This window comes from Lagopus muta, chromosome 8 (genome assembly GCF_023343835.1).
Source record: "Lagopus muta isolate bLagMut1 chromosome 8, bLagMut1 primary, whole genome shotgun sequence".
Lineage (NCBI taxonomy): Eukaryota > Metazoa > Chordata > Aves > Galliformes > Phasianidae > Lagopus > Lagopus muta.
Genome location: NC_064440.1, coordinates 19281012 through 19303132, shown reverse-complemented (window position 1 = coordinate 19303132; position 22121 = coordinate 19281012). Strand labels below are relative to the sequence as shown.

The 22121-nt window shown below is 40.3% G+C and overlaps 1 protein-coding gene and 1 long non-coding RNA gene across 7 annotated transcripts in view; one reads left to right on the top strand and one right to left on the bottom strand.

The window, feature by feature from the left end:
• Positions 1-35: 35 nt before the first annotated feature.
• The window catches only part of LOC125697166 (uncharacterized), a 43336-nt gene continuing 21250 nt past the window's right edge, over positions 36-22121 (top strand). The window contains exons 1-3 of the long non-coding RNA XR_007378717.1: positions 36-149; positions 7438-7573; positions 9996-10040. This is a non-coding gene — a long non-coding RNA (uncharacterized LOC125697166). The remainder of the gene's footprint in view (positions 150-7437; positions 7574-9995; positions 10041-22121) is intronic.
• ITGA6 (integrin subunit alpha 6) overlaps positions 5373-22121 on the bottom strand; it is a 91513-nt gene continuing 74764 nt past the window's right edge. For 5 of the 6 annotated variants that reach the window (XM_048953956.1, XM_048953960.1, XM_048953954.1 and 2 more), the window contains 20 exons: positions 21877-22087; positions 21242-21435; positions 21013-21101; positions 20118-20245; positions 18505-18600; positions 18036-18097; positions 16563-16720; positions 15653-15808; positions 15025-15140; positions 14153-14342; positions 13985-14068; positions 13719-13798; positions 13483-13560; positions 13284-13386; positions 12679-12852; positions 11626-11724; positions 11154-11264; positions 10976-11074; positions 10513-10638; positions 5373-7489 (listed from right to left, as the gene is read on the bottom strand). In XM_048953956.1, the coding sequence (XP_048809913.1) occupies positions 7331-7489; positions 10513-10638; positions 10976-11074; positions 11154-11264; positions 11626-11724; positions 12679-12852; positions 13284-13386; positions 13483-13560; positions 13719-13798; positions 13985-14068; positions 14153-14342; positions 15025-15140; positions 15653-15808; positions 16563-16720; positions 18036-18097; positions 18505-18600; positions 20118-20245; positions 21013-21101; positions 21242-21435; positions 21877-22087 (2513 nt within the window). In that variant the 3' untranslated portion in view covers positions 5373-7330. Of the gene's footprint in view, positions 7490-8973; positions 9104-10512; positions 10639-10975; positions 11075-11153; positions 11265-11625; positions 11725-12678; positions 12853-13283; positions 13387-13482; positions 13561-13718; positions 13799-13984; positions 14069-14152; positions 14343-15024; positions 15141-15652; positions 15809-16562; positions 16721-18035; positions 18098-18504; positions 18601-20117; positions 20246-21012; positions 21102-21241; positions 21436-21876; positions 22088-22121 lie in introns of all 6 variants that reach the window. The other variant, XM_048953955.1, reaches the window with a different exon arrangement.

Below are 22121 nucleotides of genomic sequence, written 5' to 3'. Positions count from 1 at the left end.
CTCCCGGCCCGGCCCCACGCAGAGGCGGCGGGCGGAGGAGAGGGCGGCTCCGAGGAGAGGAGACCCCGCCCGGCGTTACCGAGGCGGCCGCCGACCTCTGTCCTGGCGAGAGGCGATGCTTGCTCCAGGAGAAGCCCGGCTCCGGCAAGGTACGGCGGTGGCGCTCGGGAGGGCGGAGGGGCTGCAGCCGCAGGCGGGGCCGGGGAAGCAGCGAGGGGGGAGAAGCGGGAAATGGCGGCCGGGCTGAGGGGCGCCTCCGGGACCGCGCGGCGCGGGGAAGGTCGCGGAGTGGCGTGAGGAAAGCGGGCTCTAGAGGTGCTGTGCTCTGATGGGGCAGAAATGAAGCCGGGATGCCGCGGCGGCGAGGTCCGTGTAGTCGGGCGCTCGTACTGTACTCAAGTGAAAACCTCGGAACATCGATGAAAAAGGTATTAGGAGTGATCGCGGGTGTTCTGATGCGTGTTCTGTGATGGGAGCGTTGAACCCTGACGTTCAGCACGGCGCTCGAAGCGGTGCTGTGGTGGGTCTGGCCCCGCGCTGCTTGTCTTTTGTATGGATGCTTGTGGTTTTTTCTCATGAAATTAACTGCCAGACGCGGCCTGTTCTCCCCTGTTCTCCCCTGTTCTCCCCTGTTCTCCCCTGTTCTCCCAGTCTTCTTGGCTGTACTGGGAACGAGCGGCCGAAGCCCCGTGCCAGCCCGGCAGTCGCTCTGCTGTTTCTGCCATGTTACCCTGCTCAGCGCGTCGCTGGTCCTGCGAGAGTGCTGGGGATAGCATCGTTAATTATGTGGTGGTGGTGTTTCTTTTCGTTTTGGACGTTGCACTGATTGACGTGCGGAACGCGTGCTGATTTGTTCCACCTCCAAAGGCAATTTTCTGAGCAGTAACATTAGCAGGAAGGTCAGAGCTGGTTCAGGATCAAACTGATTTGTTTGTGGGCAGACTTGTACTTCTGTCTCTTTCTGAAATGTGGGTGCCTGGCTGTACTCTGACCAGCAGCAGTGGCTGATGGGGCAAGCCAACAGCCTTTCTGTCCCTGTACAAACACAGGTTAATAACAGTGTGCTGCAGTGCTGCTTGCGGGCTGCTTATAAGAGATCATACGCTTCTCAGTCTTAGAGCAGTTTGAGGATCCTTCTTGGCTTCCATATTGCTGTTCTTAAGACTGGTTTATAATGGTCTCAGCTGTGAGCTAGTAGCAGTTTAAAGCAGTACCCACATGCAGTAAGTTGGGTGTTTGTAATTTGTTGCAGCTGCTCAAAATGATTCTGTGCTGGTTTCATCTTTTCCACCTGCGTGCTGGTGTCCAGGTGTCAGCTTTTTCTTGGTCACCTTGAAATTGCTGATTGTGTGCCAATCCATGGAAACATGTTTTGTTAAATATCAGAGAATTCCCTGGGTTTGTTCAGCCCAGAGCAGATGTGAGGGAATGACATGGAGCTGTCAGAGGGGTCAGGTGGGTGTTAGGAGAAAGTTCTTCACCACAGTGCAGTGAGCACAGGACAGGTGGCCCAGGCCAGTGGGCACAGCCCTGAGCTGCTGGAATTCAAGGAGCATTTGAACACTGCTGTCAGACCTAGAGTTTGAATCTTGGATGTTCCTGCGTAGAGCCAGGATTTGGGCTCAGTGATCCTTAAGGATTCCTTCCAGCTCAGAATATTCTATAGTGTCAGTTTTGAGCATGAGTACAATTGCATACCCATACCCACTGCCATAACCCTACCCCACTGGACTGGAAAATCCCACATTTTTAAGACTATAAGCCTGAGAAAAGAGCTCCTGGGAAGCTGTACTGTTCTGTGTTCTTGGGGTCTCTGGCCTACATTTAAAATCCATCATTGAGTTTCTTGCTTTGCAACTCAAATACATCTGCTGTTTGTAGTCAGGTTATCATAATGGAAAGATTGTGTTAAGAGGAGGAAAAAAAACCCAAAACAATGAGCTTTAAGCCCCTTGTCCTTAGATGTCCTATTTCAAAACTGTCTGTATGTATTCTGTATCATGACACACAGTCGGGAGGAGCCATCACTTCCGTCCAGGTCAGAGAGGCCATGAAGAGAGATCTCAGGAAACTGCAGAGCTGGGGGTCACTAATCACAGCTGAACAAATGCTGGGTTCTGTACTGCTCTGAGCCATCTCCTGTGGCTTCTCATGCCTATTGCTGCTGCCTGGGCACATTTCCTACAGCAGTGCTGGGCACTGACAGAGCGCTGAGCCCATCCAGCAGCTGGAGTGCTGCCTGCCACAGATGGGCTAGGAATTCTGTCTTGGCAGCCATCACAGTTCCTGCAGTTGCATAGACCACTGGGGACATGGAGGGGGCACCTTTGCTGCCCTACAGCTCCCCTTAGCCTTGTGTGCCCAGGACTGAGCAAAGGCCAAGCCCACAGTCTTCCTTGGGCTGCTGTGTGCCCAGAGCTGCTGGCTGGGCTGTCACCCCAGAGGGCAAAGTCATTCGGTGCTGGGGAGAACAAGAGGGGTCACAGTAGTCCCAGTGCACACTACTGGAAGACATGTTTACTGGTTTAGCTTTTTTATTACAATTATGATTTTTGTATTGTCCTTCTAAATGGTTTATGGTCCAAACTTGTAAAAAAGTCTTGAAGGAGCAACTGGAGTGAGCCTTCATGCTGATTGCCAACCCTTCTTCCCACGCAAATCACGGTCCTCTGCTTCTATAAAGGTACAGCTGCATTTGGAGCTTCTCTGACTCTACCTGGAGTGCTGCAGGGCACTCGGGGCCATCAGTTGGCCTTTTTCTCTTGTCCTGGCACAGCTCAGTGTCTTTGTTCTCACATTTTTATCTGTAACCTTCCTTGCTTTTGCTATGCTAAGAACGTTTCATGGAGTTCTGTTGACTTATTGTGGATTTCATCCCTTACTTTTTTACACAAGTAGAATTAAAAGTGTATAAAAAATAGCAGTAAGGTTGATCTAAAATGTGGAGTGTCATCTGTATGAATTTGTATCAAATTACCGATGGTTCAAGGAGAGCATAGGGATATCTTTGTGTCTCTTTATCCAGTATGCAATTAAATTCGAGTTTTGAATTTTTGCCATGTCCATGTGAGTCAGGGTCAGAAAGCAGAAATTGGAATTGATGGTGGGTGTCTCCATCGGAAAAACAAAGCTTGCACTGCAGTTGCACCCTTGTTTTTGTGGGAAGAGGAGAGGTGAAGCACTGCTGCTTTCTTCTTGTGAGGATCACAGCTGGCTGTGCATGGGGTGTAGTAATGCAACGTGGGCAGTGCGGTGCTTTGTGCTCCTTAGAAATAGGCTGGCAGTAAGCAGCTGCTTCACACTGAGAGGAGGAGGTGGGGCACTGGAAGCTCCCTGCACAGGGCGATGAGGGCTGTGAGGAGTGAGCAGTTGGGAGTAACATGCGTGCGAGAAGCAGCTGGAGCAGGGGTACTCAGGCTGGGGAGAGCAGGATTGGGATCGATCCTGAGAGCATGCAAGTTCCTGCTGAATTGGGCACTATGGAGGCCAAGCCACATGAAAGCACTGACTGGCAACAGGGCCGCTGTATGGAGGAAATCCCCCTTAAATGTAGGAAGACTTCTCCTGTGAGGTTGGTCAGCCACTGTCGTGGGTTGCTCGTTTAGAGAGGCTGCAGAAGTTTGTCTCTGGAGATGTTCAAGAGCAGCCCTGGGCCTGAGCAACTGCTCTGGTTTGGACCGGGCAGGGTCTCTGCAGGGGATCTCTGGCCTTGTGCTGCTGTTCCAGGCTCCTGACCCCCTCTGCTCCCCAAAGTGCCCCATGTTTGTGGGCCAGCAGCTTTCTGGCCCTGAGCGTTCTGGATTTTTAATTTTTTTAGTTCAGACACACTGGTGCAGGGACAGCACTGCAGCGTGTCAGGTCAGAATCTTCAAAGGCTTTCACCTCAGCTTACATTGTGATGCCTGAGGTGTTTGTTGGAGTGCTCTGTGCCTGCTCTTCTCCCACCTATCAGCTGCCCTCCACATGTTGTGCCAGCACGGCCCCATCCTTTGAAAGAGTCTGATGGAAGCTGTGTCTGCCGTGCTGTGGGTTAACCATAAGTGAAGTGCTGTGGTTCACTAGGATTTCAGTCATGTACCTCAGGCTACACAGTGTGCACAAGTGTTAGGCCTTGTGTATGTATATATATTCATATAGATGCATTACATATACAGATGCAACTATCTGTGTACGAGTACAAATTCTGTACACTTGTGCTCCCATACATACGCCACCATCTGTGGCACTCCAGCGTATATACTCATGATAGCTAGTATCTGTGTGTGTAACATGAATGTATAGAATGCTGGTTCGACTATGATGTTTCCATTTATGTTAAAACATATGTTGTGTGTGTATATACAGTACAGGTCATTTAACTGTTCCTCCAAGTCTGTTGTTTCTTGTTGTGGACAAATGTTTGTGGATTTAGTTGTGGAAGCAGCCTGCCTGCAGTAATATTGTATCTTTGACGTTATCCAAGAGCAGCCATTTCTAGCTCTAGCTGCAGAGCTAGCTCTGTAACAACAAACACTGTTTTGGGGTGTTGTTTGTTTCTTTTTTTGTTTGGTTGGTTCTTTGTTTTTGTCTAGTATGTGTCCTTCTGACCTTCAGGGCTCCGCTTCAAAATGAAGTTGATTTAGAATCTGGAGCACTAGACTTGAGAGGGGTAGCCAAGGAACTGCGATTGTCCAGGAGGAAGCTCAGGAAACTTGTCACTCTCTACAGTGACCTGAGAGGAGGTTGTGGTTGGCCTCTTCTCCTAGCTAACAGCAATAGGTCGAGAGGGATTGTCATTGCCTTCAGTTGTACCAGGGGAATATTAGGAAAAATTTCTTCTCTTGGAAGAGTGGTGAGGTATTGAAACAGGTGGCCCAGGCAGGCAGTGGAGTCGCCATCCCTGGAGGTGTTCAAGAAGAGTAGATGTGGCATGTGGGAACGTGGGGTAGTGGGCATGGTGCTGATGGTTGCACTAGATGATCTCAGTAGTATTTTCTAACTTTTTGAATTCTATGATTTCCTTTAAGCAAAGCAGCTTTAAGACTTGATGTCTTAAATTTAGAGATAAACCACAGGGTTTCTTTTGAGATTTTTTTTCCTGTGTCGTTTTGTTTTTTCTGTCTTTTTTGAATTGAAACTGGATCCTGTGGCCAAGTAGTTGTCAGTCAGTAGCAGATTTCATTGCTAGGTACAGAGGCGGGTCAGATCCTTGACTAGTTTTGCAAAGCCCAGCTGCTGGAGTGCTAGGAATTGTGGCAGTTGGCCTGCAGGTGTGAGACTGAGTTATCTGCCCTGTGGCAAGGGGCAGGTCTCTTAGGGGGAATGGCAATATTTACAGCACGAATGGTGATGTTGTGTAATTATGATAAGAAACCACAATTACCAGAACAATGTTTAATTTTTAAAAATTTATTTCACACTTCTATACAAATATCCACAGGTAATTTCTAGTAATGGAATGATGTAGCATTGTTAGCTGGTATTTAAAAAAAAATCGTTTGAAATAGAAGTATACCAGTGATGTGACTTACTGAAAATAATTTTCAGTTTAGCACTGCAAAGACATTCGTGGTCTCGACAGGGGAGGGCCACAACCTGCTTTTAAATCAGAGGCTGGGGGTAGTTGGTTGTCAAGCATCTTAGCACCTCGTTAGCCTGGCTTCTTATGCTGCTGAGCCTTTCAGTGAATAAGCTGTTTTTAAGAAAGCTCAAAAACTGAGTAGCAGCTAAATGCATTTGTCAGGGTTCATAAAATCAGGGTCATGTACTGAGATTACTCAGTGGGAGGAAGAAGAGCCTACTAAATTACTGCCCTTTTTATAAGGATAGCATTGTAGGTGAGCATAGCTTCTAAAAAAGTATCTTAAAAGTTAGTAGCAGAAATCAGCCACCTGACAACTGCCCTCATTGGAGGTTTTCACCTCTGAGAGGAAAAAGTACCAAGAGGTTTTTGCATAGTTTAAACTGCTAACAACTAACATGCATGCTTCTTGAGCAGAATTTCGGTTTATGTGGAATAAACAACTGCAAACTAATCTTCATTCTTAAGGAGTACCAGTGCTTTGGAATAAGGACAAAAGAAAAAGGGTAAACTCTTTATATAGTTTTATCAATGATTAGATTGCTGATAAGCACAGCATTGTGGCTGTTGCCTTAAGAGCTGGGGTATTCAACACGGTTCAGTAGTCTCAAAGTGGATCAGCTCAGATCCTCATAGTTAAGTTAGGCATATACAGCCTCGTCAAGTGCTTTGTAACAGCTGTAGTAGTCAACACCCTTTGCCAGACAGGACGTCCTTAATGAAGCTGGAAAGCTGTTTCCAGAGAACTTCTCACTTCCAGCGAAGTATAAAACTGTATCTTAAAAACCCTACCTATGCTTGGTGTCTGAACTGCTTAATAGCCTGAAGTAATGTACAAAGTCATATTACAAAACCTGGTAGTTCCTATTAGATCAAGTTACAAATATCATGAAAAAAAAAATCTCACATACATCACTGGAATAAATATTTACATTTTTAGAAAGCATTGGCACCTTCAGTGATTTATTAAAATGCAATGAAAGCCTCAGGTCTCATCTTCTGAAGTTCATAAGCACAGTGGTTTCAAGGTTCAGGTAAGTCTTTGGCCTAACAGTTAGTCAAAGACAACTGGTAACAAAAATAAATACAAAAATGACTAAAATGTATATATATATACAAAAAGTACATCTAATATTCAAGCCTCTTTTTAAAAAAACTAACAAAAAAACAACCTGTGTATATTTGTTGCGAGCAAGATTTACATAATCTGATTTTAAAAATTGAGCAACGTGACCTATTGTGTATACAACTGAAGAGGATGCTTTTTGTAAGCCCTAGCTACTGTGGCAGCAAAGTTTATGACTAAAATAGATTTGCAGGTCTTCAGACGATACTTGAGCTACGTATGTTAAGGCCAGTGTGTTTGTAAGGGAGCACGCATCAAGGGAAGGCTGGAGGATTTATGCTGATCTCAATCATGCATTGCTGGCATTCCCAGGAACATTAGGAGCACAGGAAAAAGCCTGCCAGAGTGGGTCTGCATGTTCTGCAAAAGAGAGCCCAAATCAACACAGTGTCTTCTAAACCCTGAGTTAGATTTGAAAGAGGGGAAAAAGAGGCAGAGTGGAAATTAAATAGTGCCAATAAGGACTGACAAAGCAATTTCAACTGTGCAAACAGAAGCCGCAGTATAAGTAGTAATATCTACATACAAACAGTGAAGATGTCCATAGTGTTCGTAGGTCCGCGAACCATTAGTAAGTCCACGAGTTTACCATTAATGAAAGCATTATGCTCTATCTGAACTTTGAGGAGGGAAACCACTTTTTCCTAAGAATAACTTTCATTCTCATTCCATTTTGTGAACCACTGTTTTGTTTCAAGATCTTTGCATTTCCCGTCTTTGATCTCTCGTTCTTCTTTTCGAATTCTTACAGCATGATAGCGGGGGACACTGTCATCGTACCTGGAACGCTGGAAGAACCCACACTGGGGGGAGGAGAAAAAGAAGAGTTTAGACTGAAGTTGCTGTGGAAGTACTACAATTACAGAGGCAACACATTCTTCATAAGGGTAAGAAAACTGAATACAAAATACAGACTTAGAACACACCACATGAGTCTTCCTCTAAAGTTGTTCTGTCATATATCGAGAAAACTCCATGCTAAGCAAAGATGTACAGGAACGCTTACTTCTCCTGAACCAAAGGCAGGTATGTACTTCATTACCTTCCTGTATGTTGATGTGATTTACCATTAAACTTGTAGAAAGATTCCCAGGGCGTTCAAGGAAAGCTTACACTAGGGGTCGTCTTTTCAAAGCACCATCACTACTACACTACCTTAACTAACCATACATGTACAGTACTAGAGCACAAGTCTTGCTTAATTTGCCAGAGTGAAAAACAGATGTAAATTTAAATTTTGTAATATTCTCTGCTGAACACCTCCCTCTATGAAATACAGTAAACCTTGTTTGTGCCCCAAAAGTTTTCTTGTTAATCAAAACCGCTATAAAACCTAATATTTTCTTTTAACTGCTGAAGACTGAAATGAATATTCAAAATAAAATAAGCTTTGGCCACAATGGTACAGTGATGATGGTTGGCAAACATTTGACATGTTGATAGGTTTCTGAAGTCAAGACTGAAAGTACGAGACATTGTGCCAAACTGTGATTACATACTACTAGCAAAATAATATGAGGTCGGGTTTCATTTTTGACTTGTTTAAAAAAAAAAAAAAAAAAAGTTTAAAAATGAAACTTCAATAAAAAAACTTTTATGAGGAAAAACAACAACAAAGCATAGCTGAAAATTTGGTCCATCTCGTAATGAAAATTTCATTACATGCAGTTTCAACAGATTTTAGATAAGAATTCCTTCCCAACCCCTCATCTCAAAGCACCTCTAATTAATATCCGGTACGTGCATGTATTGTCTTGAGTAAAAGTTGAGTAAAGAAACGTAAGTTGTCATGCATCCTGGTAGCTTCAGCAGAGAAGTTTCTTCTAGAAAAGTATTTTCCAAACTGAAGGAAAATAGGTGTTTTCACAGCAATTACTTTCTATTTAAGAAAATTCCTTTCGTTATTAGCAACTTTATTTTTAAGCATGCAGTAAAAGGTTAATAAAGCAAGTTTATTTTCTAGGTAGTCTTAGCTGTAAATATTAACTCTGCATTGTTACCATCTCTAAAGCTTAAAAAAACCAACTTGTTAAAACATCAGTTAAAAAGGCTAAAAACCACTGCAACAGATCCATATGTTTTCTAGAGAACTAAAAGCTTCTTAGACCAAGGTCAGGACCTGTGTTTATGTACACCAAAAGCTGAAAATCTATTAACAGAGTAAGCAAGTACTGACAGTCTGAAATTCAAAAGTTAATAGAAAATATGCAGCAAAAGCTTCATCGTTAGCCACCACACCCACAGCATGTGCCACCACAGCTAAAAATTAAAAAATATCATCAATTACCAATTACAGAAGTAGATCAATACTACGCATCAGAAGTAAGCCTCTCTTTATCAGATGGCTGAGCATGGATCTCAGCCTTGTGATATGTGGCATCGTAATGATCTTTCTTACTTCTTTTGAAGAAACCACACTACAAGGAAGCAAGGTATTTAGTCAATTTCAGTGGACCAGAAGAAGAGTTAAACCTATTAGAACCGACTAGAACAACCTTTCCATAATCCCTTCACAGGCTGGTTGCCTCACGTTTTAGAAAGTTTTCACAAGAAAAGTCAGCTGTTGTTACTAGATTTGAGAACTTCTGGGACTAACTTACTCTGTACAAGAGCAAAATAACCTGGGGTGTAAAGAATGTCATTTTAGAGGCTTAATTTTAAAATTTTAATGCATTGTTTTTTAAGAAAAGCTACTTACACAGCATGTCTGTAGCAGCTAAAGCTGTCTGTAAAGAGCAGAAAAGTTCTCTATACGAAAACCAATTTATGCACAGGGTAAATGTTTTGACTTGTTCAACAGGAGCATGTGTCTCATCCCCAGCCTATAATTGCCTATGACGTACAGTGTTTGTCCTTCATAAGATGATTTTTTGTCATCAAAAGAAGTTCAGTGTTTATGAGAGCATTTTCATGTGCAGTAGAAGACTAGTAGTTGTAACCTAACAGCCCATCCAAAACGTTAATGATTATTCATTAGATTTGCAACAGACTGTCCATTTCTTTAAGAAGGAGGAAACCAAAAGTACCCTATGAGAGGTCATCTATAGCAAACAGTAAGTACAACCACACCACCTGCCCCAAAGGAAAGTGACAAGATATTCCTCTTCACCCACTCTTTCTAAATGAGTGTCTTTCTCATCAACTTATAGTAACTGCTGAAGCCACTAAGTAATAAGAATAAAATAACTACCCTATTCTACTTGGAGACACAGTTAGTTGTAAAAATGCCAAAGGTGTTTTAAAAAGTACTTGCATTTTTTCTTTTCAAATTCTTAACTTTTCCTTTTAAATACGAATTTACTCCTTCAGGGTTTCTAAGATAAGGAGCCCATCCAAAAGAAACTGAACACACAGGTAATGTGTTATTTTTGCATCTTTTGTTGTTGTAATTTTTTTTCCATCTGCTCTTGAGTTTAATAGCATTAGAAATGCCATGGGAAAAAAGCCCTGTTCAAACATCTGTGGAAAGTTCACAAAGTTTTACAGCTAACCGCAGCAGCCCCAGTCATTTTCCATCTGTACTGCAGTATCTACAGTCTCTCTGGCCAGCTGTTTTGAGGTTTGGCCAAAGTTTCAGACATTTCCTTTTGAGGATCTAGAAACAGAAATATTTCCTACCAAGAATAGAAATGAGTTTTCATTTCATTTTCATGCCAAATGTTCAAAAATTGAGAAACTGATACAGGTAATGTACATTTTGGATTGTTTTGTTGTGTTTTGAGTCCCAAATGCAAACCAAAAATACTTAACTGTTTGCTAAATTTGTTTGCTGTCTTGTCACCTGTATGCCAGGAAACACGAAATAATCAAATAAGTAAAAACTTACCTTCCATAACAAGAATACTAGGAGTGCAAGCATCAGTACTCCAGCAAAAATAGCCACTGCGATGATCCACCAAGGCACTCCTGTATAAAGGGCTACTGGTTTTGCAGGAAAGACTGTGACACGCACCTAGAGGAAAGAAAACAGGAACAGATTGAAAAAGCGTTTCAAAAGCATCCATGTTTAATATAAAACTGTAATTTATAGTCCTTTTTTTTTTTTTTTTTCCTATATTCTTCTCTCCTTACCAAATGTTTTTGAAGAAAAGTTTCTAGGGGTATCGTTTCAATACAGCAGCAAGTTTTGCCAACCAAATTGAATGTGAAAAGGATCACAAATTCAAAATTTGATTTTAAAAATCCAATATATTAGCTCCTTTTGCTTTAGAACAGTTTATCTTTTCTAGTCTTTGAGATAAGCTGAAAACATAACATGATCTGTGGCTAGCATTAAGTGCTGAACCTACCTGAGCAGCTTCATTTGTGAGTTTGACATTCTTAGCTGCAGCAGGAACACTGATTGAGGCTCTAACAAGAATGTCCAGGTAGTTCATTTTGGAGTATTCCTGTTCCAAAATAAAATACAGTTATTAGACATACGACAGGAAAGAACTCTAAGCTTTCAGAAAAGGCAAGAGGACTTACTTCCAAGAAAGTACTGTTCCACAGTCTGGAACGCAGCAAAATCGATGCCTTGCTGTCAAAACCTTTCAGAGGACATTTTATGTCCACACACCGTGCATTCACCTTGCAGTCCTGCAGTTACAAATTTTTACATGTAAAAGCATCTTCACAATTCTCCACCAGGATTTAAAATTGAACTCTAAACATTGTATTTAGGCACAAGAACCAAAATCTGTTTGTGCCAACAGCAATGGGAAACTATGATGAAGGTGCAATTAGTGTTTATTTTAGCATAGATAAAACTAGGAAATAATTTCTCCATAGTTCTCGCCTCAGCAGGTAAATAAGAATTAACAAATTCTAAAAGCATCAATACTGGGATTTAAGATAGAAAGAAATCAAAGCCCTATCATTTTTCACACTGTCAAACTCTAAAAAGCTTAAGAGTGGAGAGGGAAATGTCCAACAAGACTAATAGATGCAGTATGCTTACCAAGGTCTTATATTTTCTTTCTGAAAACAAAGAAAATGTTTTGCTGTCTGTAATCTGCTTCTCTGCAATCTCTCGCTTTCTTCTTGAGTTATGGGATTCCTTTAAAATAAAATGTTTTTGTCACAACTCTGTCTTAATTCTGTCTCTTCATATAGGCACAGAAATAACTTTTGTTCCTAGATCAGTATGATATTGTTATATATCCCCCTTTTTCTACATTCATTGCTAATGACAGAATCATGAAAATTTGAGATTAACCACTAAAAAGCCAACTGCCTACTTTATTTTGACATGGCAATGAGTTTTCAGATGTAAAAAGCTTTTCATGCTGTTTCTGTTTTTGTTCTGTGTATATGGCATTAATGTTACTGTGCTAATAGATTTACAGGTGATATGGTCAATACACACTGCCTTGGTTTTTTTTGAAATATATACTGATTACTCACAGAAAGTTTAGTAATGATCAACGGATAAGAATAGGTTTAAGTCCATGCAGTTTTAGTAGCTACAATTACAACTTCTTCCAGATGACCTTGAGATTACGTGAAAGACAGTGAAAATGAGGGCTCAGGGGGATTAGAAAAGCTTGCTAGGTTGGCATAATGAAACTCCTGTTAGATAAATGTATTTATTTGCAAGAAATACGCTACAAGTAAGCGCAAGCTCTTTCTCTTTCAAAAAAGTACAGGGAATTCCCCCTCATACTGGGCCAACAATTACTTTTTATTTTTCCATGTAGGAAAATAAACAGATTTCAGTAACGTTGATGAAAAGCATTAAAGCTAAGAACAGTTTCATCCTATGAGAGCCAAAGGTACCAGTGCAGATATAATCAGCAAGACATAGCATCTGTCCTCCAGCTTACCTCATTATCTATTTTACCAAGTCTCTTAACAAGCTTAGCCCCTAACATATCGTTTATGTACTGTGCCTACAACTTTCCTAAGACAAAAAAAATTCCTTCTGGAGGTAAGCTCTTACACTCTGTTATCACGTGCTGTGGTGTTTTAATGGTGAAGCCATTAGTGAACACAAGAAGATAGGATAACATACCGCAACGTGCAAAAAATTGATTTCATTCTGTGGTTGACAGGAAATCTTTTCCAAGCCCTTGGAGTCTATTTTCATCAGATACAGCAGCCATTTACCATTACTAATTTCTTTTGGCCACTGGATGTCCAGGGAAGCTGTACCAAATGTTTTCAGTGGCCTGCCCAAGTTCGTTACCTGTGAAAATAAACTTCCTTTAAGTTGTGCAATCTGTTCCAAAGAGATTTATCACCATTACTGACTTGGAGTCATGCAGATAACAGGAAATTAGAAAGCCACTAAAAGACAATGAAAACCCTTAAAAGACAAAATGTATATGAAAGCTAGCACATCTGGAAGGCAACTAAATGGCAAGCTTATAAGATCAGAAATTCATAACATTAAGCTGCTGATGTTTAGAAGTCTGTCTTCATATGAAACACCCACTATTTAGACTTAACAAATCATTTGTCTACACAACTGTGGCAAACTCCAAGTTTACGACAAGCTTTCGACACAGAAAGATAAACAGATCTTGCTCCCACAGTTTGGGAAAATCCGTTTTTAAATCCAGCAACGTTTTTGAGAATTAATACACATAAAAAGAGAAACTGTTCTAAATTACTCACTCTGAATTCATACTCTATGAGGTTTCCAATATTATCTTCAGATTTCATAGCACTCTCGCCAACGATGTTACCTCCAAAATATACCTGAGAAGGCTTAGCCACTCTGTTCAGGAACAAGGAAACAAATTAGGTTGTAATGAAGTCTGCAGCAGAGGTGTTCTCCCCCCAGCCTGCACCCCTGTTCTGCTATCAAACTTACCCAGTGAGTGACAAAAGCAGTTCAAGAACCACTTTAGCACTGGCTGTAATTGCAGTTGAATTTACTTGAGTGCTTGTTCTACAATGGAAAAGAAACAACACTGCTGATTTTTACAAGTTTAGAAGTTTTTCATTTTACTGTTCAATTGCTTTTATAAATAAAACCACTAATTCAAAATGTTTGTGGCCATATGTCAAAATATAATGCACACAAACACACACACAAAGAACACTTACGTCTCCAGCTTGAGGTTAATGTCCAAGTCTGTTGTATCAACATTCACTTTAGTTGTACTTAAGATCAGATAAAAGGTTACCTACATCCAGGAAACGTAAACATTTTAAAGAAGATATTAATGTATGCAATATTATAGTAACACACCATCAAATTCTAAAGTTAAAAAGACAAATCTAGGCCAAATTTCCAGTTATGACACAGAAAATTTGAAAGACTGCAGTCGGGAATCAAGTTGTATAGCTTGAGTAAAGTAAGTGCAACTCACATTGGAATTTCTCTTGAATGGATTTCCAAGTTCACACTCCGCTTGAGAGCCATTTTGGTTAGCACCACATGTGAGCTGTTTTTCCTGAATAAACAGAACACATTTGTAATTCAATTTACGCTAAAAACATTTTAAAATTTGAATACCCTTTCTCTTAAAAATACTTACAGGATATCCTCTCATCTCCCTGAATGCAGAATAAGTCAGACTATCTGGAAAAGTTGCAATTAGTTTAGCTTCGTATGCATCTTCTCCATCTTTCTGTGGATTTCTTGCATCAGATGGATTATTCGTCACTGTTATCTCCAGGGCAATATCTTTCTGATCTTTTAAAACGAGCACTGGAATGCCATTTTCACTGCAGAAACAGAATATACAGAGCTGTGCATAAGGGAAACAAATGTGTTTCGAAGTTTGTTTCTTACTATGGTTTACCCAAACCATTTCTCTCTCTTAGTGAAAAATTACTGTAAAGAACATAAACGCAGGAATGGTCACAGTATTTGTGTGGCACCCTTGGCAAAAGGCTGACTGTTCACAGTCAGTAAACATACTTCCTTCTGTGTTTTCTTTTTCACATCTCCTTTGTAGTACCACTGGCCCTCCAAGGAGGAGGGGTGCAATGGGATGCTAGCTTTGTGTTACAGCATAACAATTTTGCCATTAACTTCTCTTAACTGCTCCTTAGGCTACTGGACAAGAGCATGCTGTAACTATACAGTTAATAGTACCACACAGATCTACTGCAAAGCTGGTCATCATTTCTCCAGCAGTTAGAAATCTTCTAAATTTCAGACCAAATCTCCATGGTTGCAGCCACTTTACATCCACCATTTGATTCTGTACCATCATTCTTCTTCTAAAGCTCAGACCCACTCCCCCATGATTGTCACCCTGACACATACAACTACACAGGACTTGATTTGCCAGGCCAACACAACAAAGCTGTTCCATCTCCCAGAATAGTCTAAAAAGTTGTTTTATTTTCAGCACTTGTCAATAATTTGAATTTTAGTAGTCGCTGCTAAATCAAGTCTTACATCGGCAAATAGGTAAATCTGTCTTCATTTCCTTCTCTAGTGCAAAACCGGTACTGAAGTTTCAGATTGCTGTGACATTCATTGTCTTCTCCACATCCTTCTTTCAAGAACTCCACCTGAATAAAACCAAAGCACTTTTATTGCATGCCACATGGCATTAGCTTAAAATCTGATTTCTGACGTGCAGCGCATAAAGCAGCTACAGGGAACTCAGTAACTTTCCCAGATATGTCACTGATGCAGAGCTCTAATGCTGATACAGCATCCTATCCATGCAGGAATTAGGCTGCATGGGTTTTTTTTGTTCTTGTTATGTGGGATAAGTCTGCACTGCAAAAGATGAAAGATTCCCATTCTTATTTATAAGCGTACTTCCCTCCTTGACATGTTGGGAAGGAAAGGGGAATAGAAGAAGCCTAACAGCCGTATGATTTATTTATGTAACAAAAGAAATGCAGGACTAAATTCAGAACATTTTGAAACACATTCATAACAAAGCACAAAACATAAGCCAGTCCAGAGCCACACCACTTATTTCCTTTGGTCACAATTTAGTTTTCTACAGTCTTTAGCGTTCGGTGACTTTCACAGCACAAATTTCTAGGAAAATATGATACTAAAGGCTTACCTTTGTTATCTTTGTTTCAGACTCATTTGAATTTAGTATTGGTATAAGGTCCGGAAGCGCTCTCTCTTTTCTGGTGGATGATGAGCCAGACTCCAGGCCAGCAATATTAACAGTGACTGCTATAGGAATTGGGCGCAGCTTATCTTTAATTTTTTCCTGATAAAAATGTCAAATGTCATAGTTAGCATATAGTGTAGAGAAGAAAAACAACCTCAAGACTACCTTTTGATACACGTTCTAGAACAAGTAGTAAAGCAACATCTCCTTTGCTACATTTTGCAGTATTACAACTATTCACTATTTAGAAACACGTAATTTTCTAAAAATATGCATGAACACAACAAATCCCAGCCTTACTGTATCTTTTTTTCTGGCTTCCTGATCTGATTATTTCTGTTAGAGTTAGGAATTACTAGGAATAACAAATGGTAACTCAGGCAAATGAAACCTGCTACAATAAAATAACACACTAGAACAGTGGCTGCCTTTAGGGGTCAGCATAGTAGCAAAGTGAGAAGACAGTGCAGATCAAGTTTTCCTGTTGTGCCCATTCAAGCCATCTAAAACCCATGGCTTGAAATCCTTTCCCTAGTCAGTCACACCGTTAAATTCTACCACTAATTCTGTGGCTTCCAATAGCTCTCAATTTTTAGCATTTGTTGACTCTCCATTGTTCTGAATTGGTTTGGCTCTCTTGACCTCCACAGCACACTACACTGGCTGCAACTTTTATTCACTCTTTGAAAGAAAGGAAGCACCATGTGTGAAGAGAATAGTAAAGTACTACTGTTTTTCTCATTTCTAAGCCTTACATTGCACGTGATTTTTAAATTGCATGCAAAAATACCACGAGGCTGGAGAAGAGCACGTTTTGTTATAAATGAAATAAAAATTAAACACTCTGCCTTACCTGCAGAACAAGCTTGGCTGTCACGCATTGTTTGGAGTTCTGCCCCATCAGGGTGGTACTTGCAGTGAACTGATCAGACAGATAGTCCTTAAACCGTACCCTAGATGGCAGGCCTAATTGTCTCCTCTCATTTTCTGCTTCAAATGTATAGTTGATCTCTATACGAAGAAATAAAGTAGTTTGCTATAAGGAAGAAACCTTGCCATGGTTACAAAGAAAAACAATTCAAGTATGATTTTACAGCAGCATTGTAGAACAGCTTCACCCAGTGCTAAGTTTCACAAATTCTCAGTTATTTACAGAACCTTCTCCATCTGTTGCTTTACCCCTCTCTAGCTGAGGGGACATGTATCCAATGGAAACTTCCAAACAAAATCCTCCTTTTGGTCAGTAAACTCCCGTTACTTTATTATCTTTTAGAGCTGGCTGGAGCTGTTGTAATTGATGCTGTAGAGCCAGTAGAGGGCTGAGATAAGAAACCATAAATGCTCTGACATGAGTCCTTGCTTTCTGTCTTGTCCCAGGTAGTACCTAAGCTAAGTAGTCAGCAGGATTTTGAGGTCAAGGTACATTGTTCATTTGAATACTGAAAGCGGTATTCTCAAGCTTTCTAGCTATGTCTGTTGAGGCAGGGAATACCATGTTTGACAGATGTGAACTTGGTCCATCTTTTAACCATCTCTGTGTTCACCAAGATAATTTGCCAGTCCTTTGGAGCACGCATGTGACTGGCTTCCAAATGCTAAAAGCACTTGGGCTGCTGAAGGGACCAACACCTTATTCAAGTACCTCTATGGATTTTACACATAACTCAAAAGCCCAAACACCACAAGAGGAAGAGGAGGTTAGGCTTAAAGTTCTTCTTATTTTCTCTCAAAATCCTACAGTTTTCAGAAGTGTAATAACAGCAGCACTGTAACTACTTAAGAGGAAAAAAAAAAAACCCAGATAGATAAGAAACTGATGCTTTACATTTTTAACTACATTTATGATACAGACCCCCAGCCTCCTATTAATACGGAGACTTACTACTTCAGTTGCTGATTTCTACAAAGCTATACACACAAATACAGGACACTTCTTGTAGAGTAAGTGTCCAATGAGAAGCAATGCTTACTAACCATATAATAAAATGGGCTTTAAAACTACTTTTTAAAGCAAAAACTGGAGAGGCAAACTGGCTGTTGTCTGTATGACAGCCATTTCTCACTCACAGTTATGTCACCTACAGAGTTTCAGTTGAGTCTTTTGCCAACAGAACTTCCTAACACCAGACACTATGTGCTGCTCCAAATACAAACACTGCATAGCTGACTGGCCTTAGTACTAAGTCACATTTTAAACCTGTCGTTATGTTTTAAGTACCATTCTTCCACAATACCACCTTAAGTTTTACGTATACGTACATATATACACATGCACACGCACACACACACACGACAAAGATTAAAATTATTTCTCTTTAAAACTTACTTATTCTTGGATTTAAATTACGAGGGTTTGCAGTATACTGAAAACATGCTTTCACATCCATCCTGTAAAAAGTGCAGAGAAATTAAAATTAATAAGACACGGTCCAATGGACTGGAAAGTTTTAATAGTCCACTGAATTATGTTATGAGTCCTATGACTCTGCTTTTCATGCTAGAACAATCATTTGCTGCTTACTAAACTGAATTAGCAAAGCAAGTAAAAAATGTTTAATGAGCAATTAGAAATTTTTTTTTTCTGGAATTTGCTTTTACATCTCTATTCATGAGAAAGCTGTTCAAGTTAAGATACCTTAACACACCTAATAACACACCTAAATGTTAACAGTCCTAAGTGGCAAAGCGACACTGATTGGCCATCATATCCCCCCCACTCTAACAGCAACCGACTGAACGAATCTAACAGAAATGTCAATACGCCACAACTTCTGACAGAACAACTCAAACATTACCATATTTCACTGGGGTCTTCAGAGTTCTTTTTCTTTAGGTCAAGTTTGTCAGGCTGTACTGTAATGCTTTTTGTAATGCTTATGACAGGTCGAGATCTTTATTTGGGGAAAAAAAAAAACAAGGAATGAAAAGAAAGGGTAAAATAAGGAAGAGCTTCAGTTAGAATTAATGCAACAGTTTATATGAATCCAGATGTCTCTATGCCTGCACTGATTTACAGCAAAAACACCCCAAGAAACACAGGGTTTGGCTTTCCTAATGGCAAGAAACAAAACAATTTAAAGCTAAGCTAAGCAAGTCAGAATAAGTGGCTACAACAGTGAGTAGGAAATGCCTAATGGGGGAGCAGGGTACATTAATGCAATGTTATGGTTGTTATTTTATACACACACAGGAAATTCAAAGCGATGGTTCCCATACCAGTGGTAATTCAGCCCTTGTGAGCAACTGTAGGTACTAAAGTTCATTCAGATTAATGTCCAAAACAGCTTTAATGTGGAGCCTGGATGGCTAGGGGAAACAATGCTTTTATATCCTGACTCCTCCGCATGCAGACTGCAGTCAAGATTTAGCCTTGCAACTTTTCCTTTCTTTCCCTTTTTGGATGGGGGATAAGAAAAGGCAGCTGTTTAAACTAGAGTCCAAACAAGCCACCTCACCTTTTTCATCAGACTTAACTTTGCTGTTCATAAGAAGTTCTCACTTCTACAAGTTTTTTTTTTTTTTTTTTTTTTTTTGTAATGCCGTTATAATTAAAGCTTCTTTTGACTAAATAGAGCATTTAATAATCTACTGAGTGTCCATTCCACCTAGTTTATTCCCTTCCACAAACAATATGTGCTGCTTTTGTTATACACTGTTTCGGTGTATTTAAAGGCATTCCAATTACACACACAGATTCCATACACCTTAGAGACAGGATCATCAAAAGATTGTAGGAAAGGCAATTCTCCCTGAAGGGCAGACTTCTTTTCACTACCAAAATTAGGATAACCAGTTTGGCAGTTCCACCCCTCCCTTTTTGAGACCTAATAATCACCACCAAAGCCTCAAACTTCATACAGGATTCACTGCTCTGAGGAAGAGAGAGTCCTCTTCCTGCTCATTACTAGTGAATTCAGCATTAACAGTAACATTAAAAGAAAAACTGGTCTGTAAAAGACCATAAGGTCATCCTGGTACATCCTTAATTAAGGCCTGTGCTAGGGAAATCAAACAGGATCCTGGCTGCAGTGCTTCTTTAGTGCTGTTTCACAGACCCCACCACAGCCTCAGCACTTTTAAGTCTCAGCTGTGGAAGTAAGGTTTTCCTTTATCTTGTTCTATCTTAAATAAAGTAGGATTGCTGTTATATAACAGCAGTGATGCACATCAGCATCCCACAGCAACTGCACACATTCGCCCTCTTAGCCTGCTCTAATCAGAAGGTAGCTTCTCAAGAAGGAACAGGGAATGAAGTAACAAATCAATTCATGGATATTTTTTTCTCAGAATTTCCAACTTCCAACAGCAAAAATACACTCCAGGCCAAACATCTATTTCGTTATTTCTAAGCAGTTTGTTTTAAGAAAACTGAAATTCTTGGTATAATTACAGTCCTGTAACGCAATACCTGAACACAGATACAGAATCTGAAAGGGAACCAACAGCAATATCAGGGTAGGAATTTTTATCCAGGTCCATGTTTCCAGCAATAGAGTAACCAAAGAAATTGGTGCCTGTTTTTTCACCATCAAGAATCTAAAGAGCAAACAGATTGAGGGAATTCAGACACTGAAAAGCTGTGAAAGTGAAATACTTAAGTGAACATCATTACCTTATGGAACAAAAAAGAAAACTTCCATCTTCATATAAACAACCCTGAAGTCCTAAGACGATCTCCTTTGTATAGAAATTTTGCCCATCCATTCTTTACTTGTAATATTTAGGCAGTTTAGGCACTTGAAATTTAAAAACATACTCTAGAAAATATTCTAACAGTATTCTAGAAAGTATAATTAAGTTCCCTTCTCACCTTGCTAACTGCACATAGTGGTCCTCAAGGAAAAAAAAGGCACAAACAATTGATATGAAAAAAGAAAAGGAGGAAGTCATGGAAGATAAAAATGAAGAAAACAATATCTCCAGAAGAAGAGAAAAAACAATATGTATAGTTATTTCTAAAGCAAAAACTCTTCATTAACGTGAGCATTTTGTCTGAATCGAGGGCAAGGAACCATTTCAGAAATCCCAGAATTTCTCAAAAAGAAAAAACTTACACATCTACAAATTCTTTCACTTTTCTTTGTATTACTGGTACCAACGGACTGTCCCAGGGAGAAAAATGCACATTAAAAAATAAAGAACACCTAATTTCTTTGGTCAGCATTGCAATCTTTGAAGGTTCCTGTAAATCACTGTGCATATCCACCACCCAGTTACAATAATGGAAAGGCAAAAGATAGAAAGCCCCATCATTCCCTTAATTTTGTGCAAGAGTAATTATATACAGTAGAAGTTATCATTACCTGTGCAGGTTTTGTATTTATTCCATTCTTGGATCCATGATAAATATATACTTTGCCAAAACCATCATACGGAGCCCCTACTGCAATATCTGTTGAAAATAAGTTGCAGTACATAAATAAATAATTCTTATTCTTTCTGCAGCTTTCAGTTGTGATAAAGACAACTGTTCAAAGTGTGGCGCTAGCACAAAATTCACGTGCGTTCTCCTGTTAGTTGGTTTTCACTCACCTGGATATCCATCCTGATTAATGTCCCCAACATTTTCAACCGCAAGACCAAACATCGAGTCAGTGGTCCCATTTAAGCGAACAGGTTTTACTCCTTCCCATTTGCCTCGCTGGTTAATGTAGATGTACACAGCACCACCAATATCTCCACTTCTATCGAAGTACTGTGGGGCTCCAACAACAATGTCTTGCCATCTTAAAGAAGGGAAAAAAACAGTGCTTGTACTGAAGAACTCTGAAAAGAGCTCACAGAGACTGCAGTCTCAAGGTCATCAGTCAACCTGCTGCTGAACAGAAGTGATTAAAAAGTACTTTCAACTAGTCATGCAAAACCAGCTGACAGAGGATCCCCTAAGACTGCAAGCCAATTACATTCTCTGCATCACATACAAGAAACTTCTTGGATCTTCCTTTGGTATCATTTCTTCTTTACTTACGCTAATCTTATGAATTGAAGTACAACTCATTTCTGTAATTAAAAACACAGATTGTGTTCCGCGTGACTTTCTGAAACGCTCAGCAATTCCTCCAGCAAAACATGCAAGATTGTTCTTTACACTTCAAATGTAAAAGCCAAAGCAGAAATGAGTCAGTCTGTTATCCTGTATAGGCAGCATGAGTTAACCAAGGCCATACCCATCACTGTTGAGATCCACAACAGCCACATCATAACCAAAAGAAGAGGCCAGCCCTTCTCCTTCAAACATGTGCTCCAGAGTAAGCGCCCTCTGATTTTTCTCTTTTTTCAGTAGAACAACTGCTCCACTATGGTTGGCTCTTGGTGCACCAGACACAAAAGTCATCTCATCTTGGGAGACGATTCCTTTACCAGAGTCCAAGGAGAAACCTTTAACAGAGAAATAAACAAACAACTTAGTGCT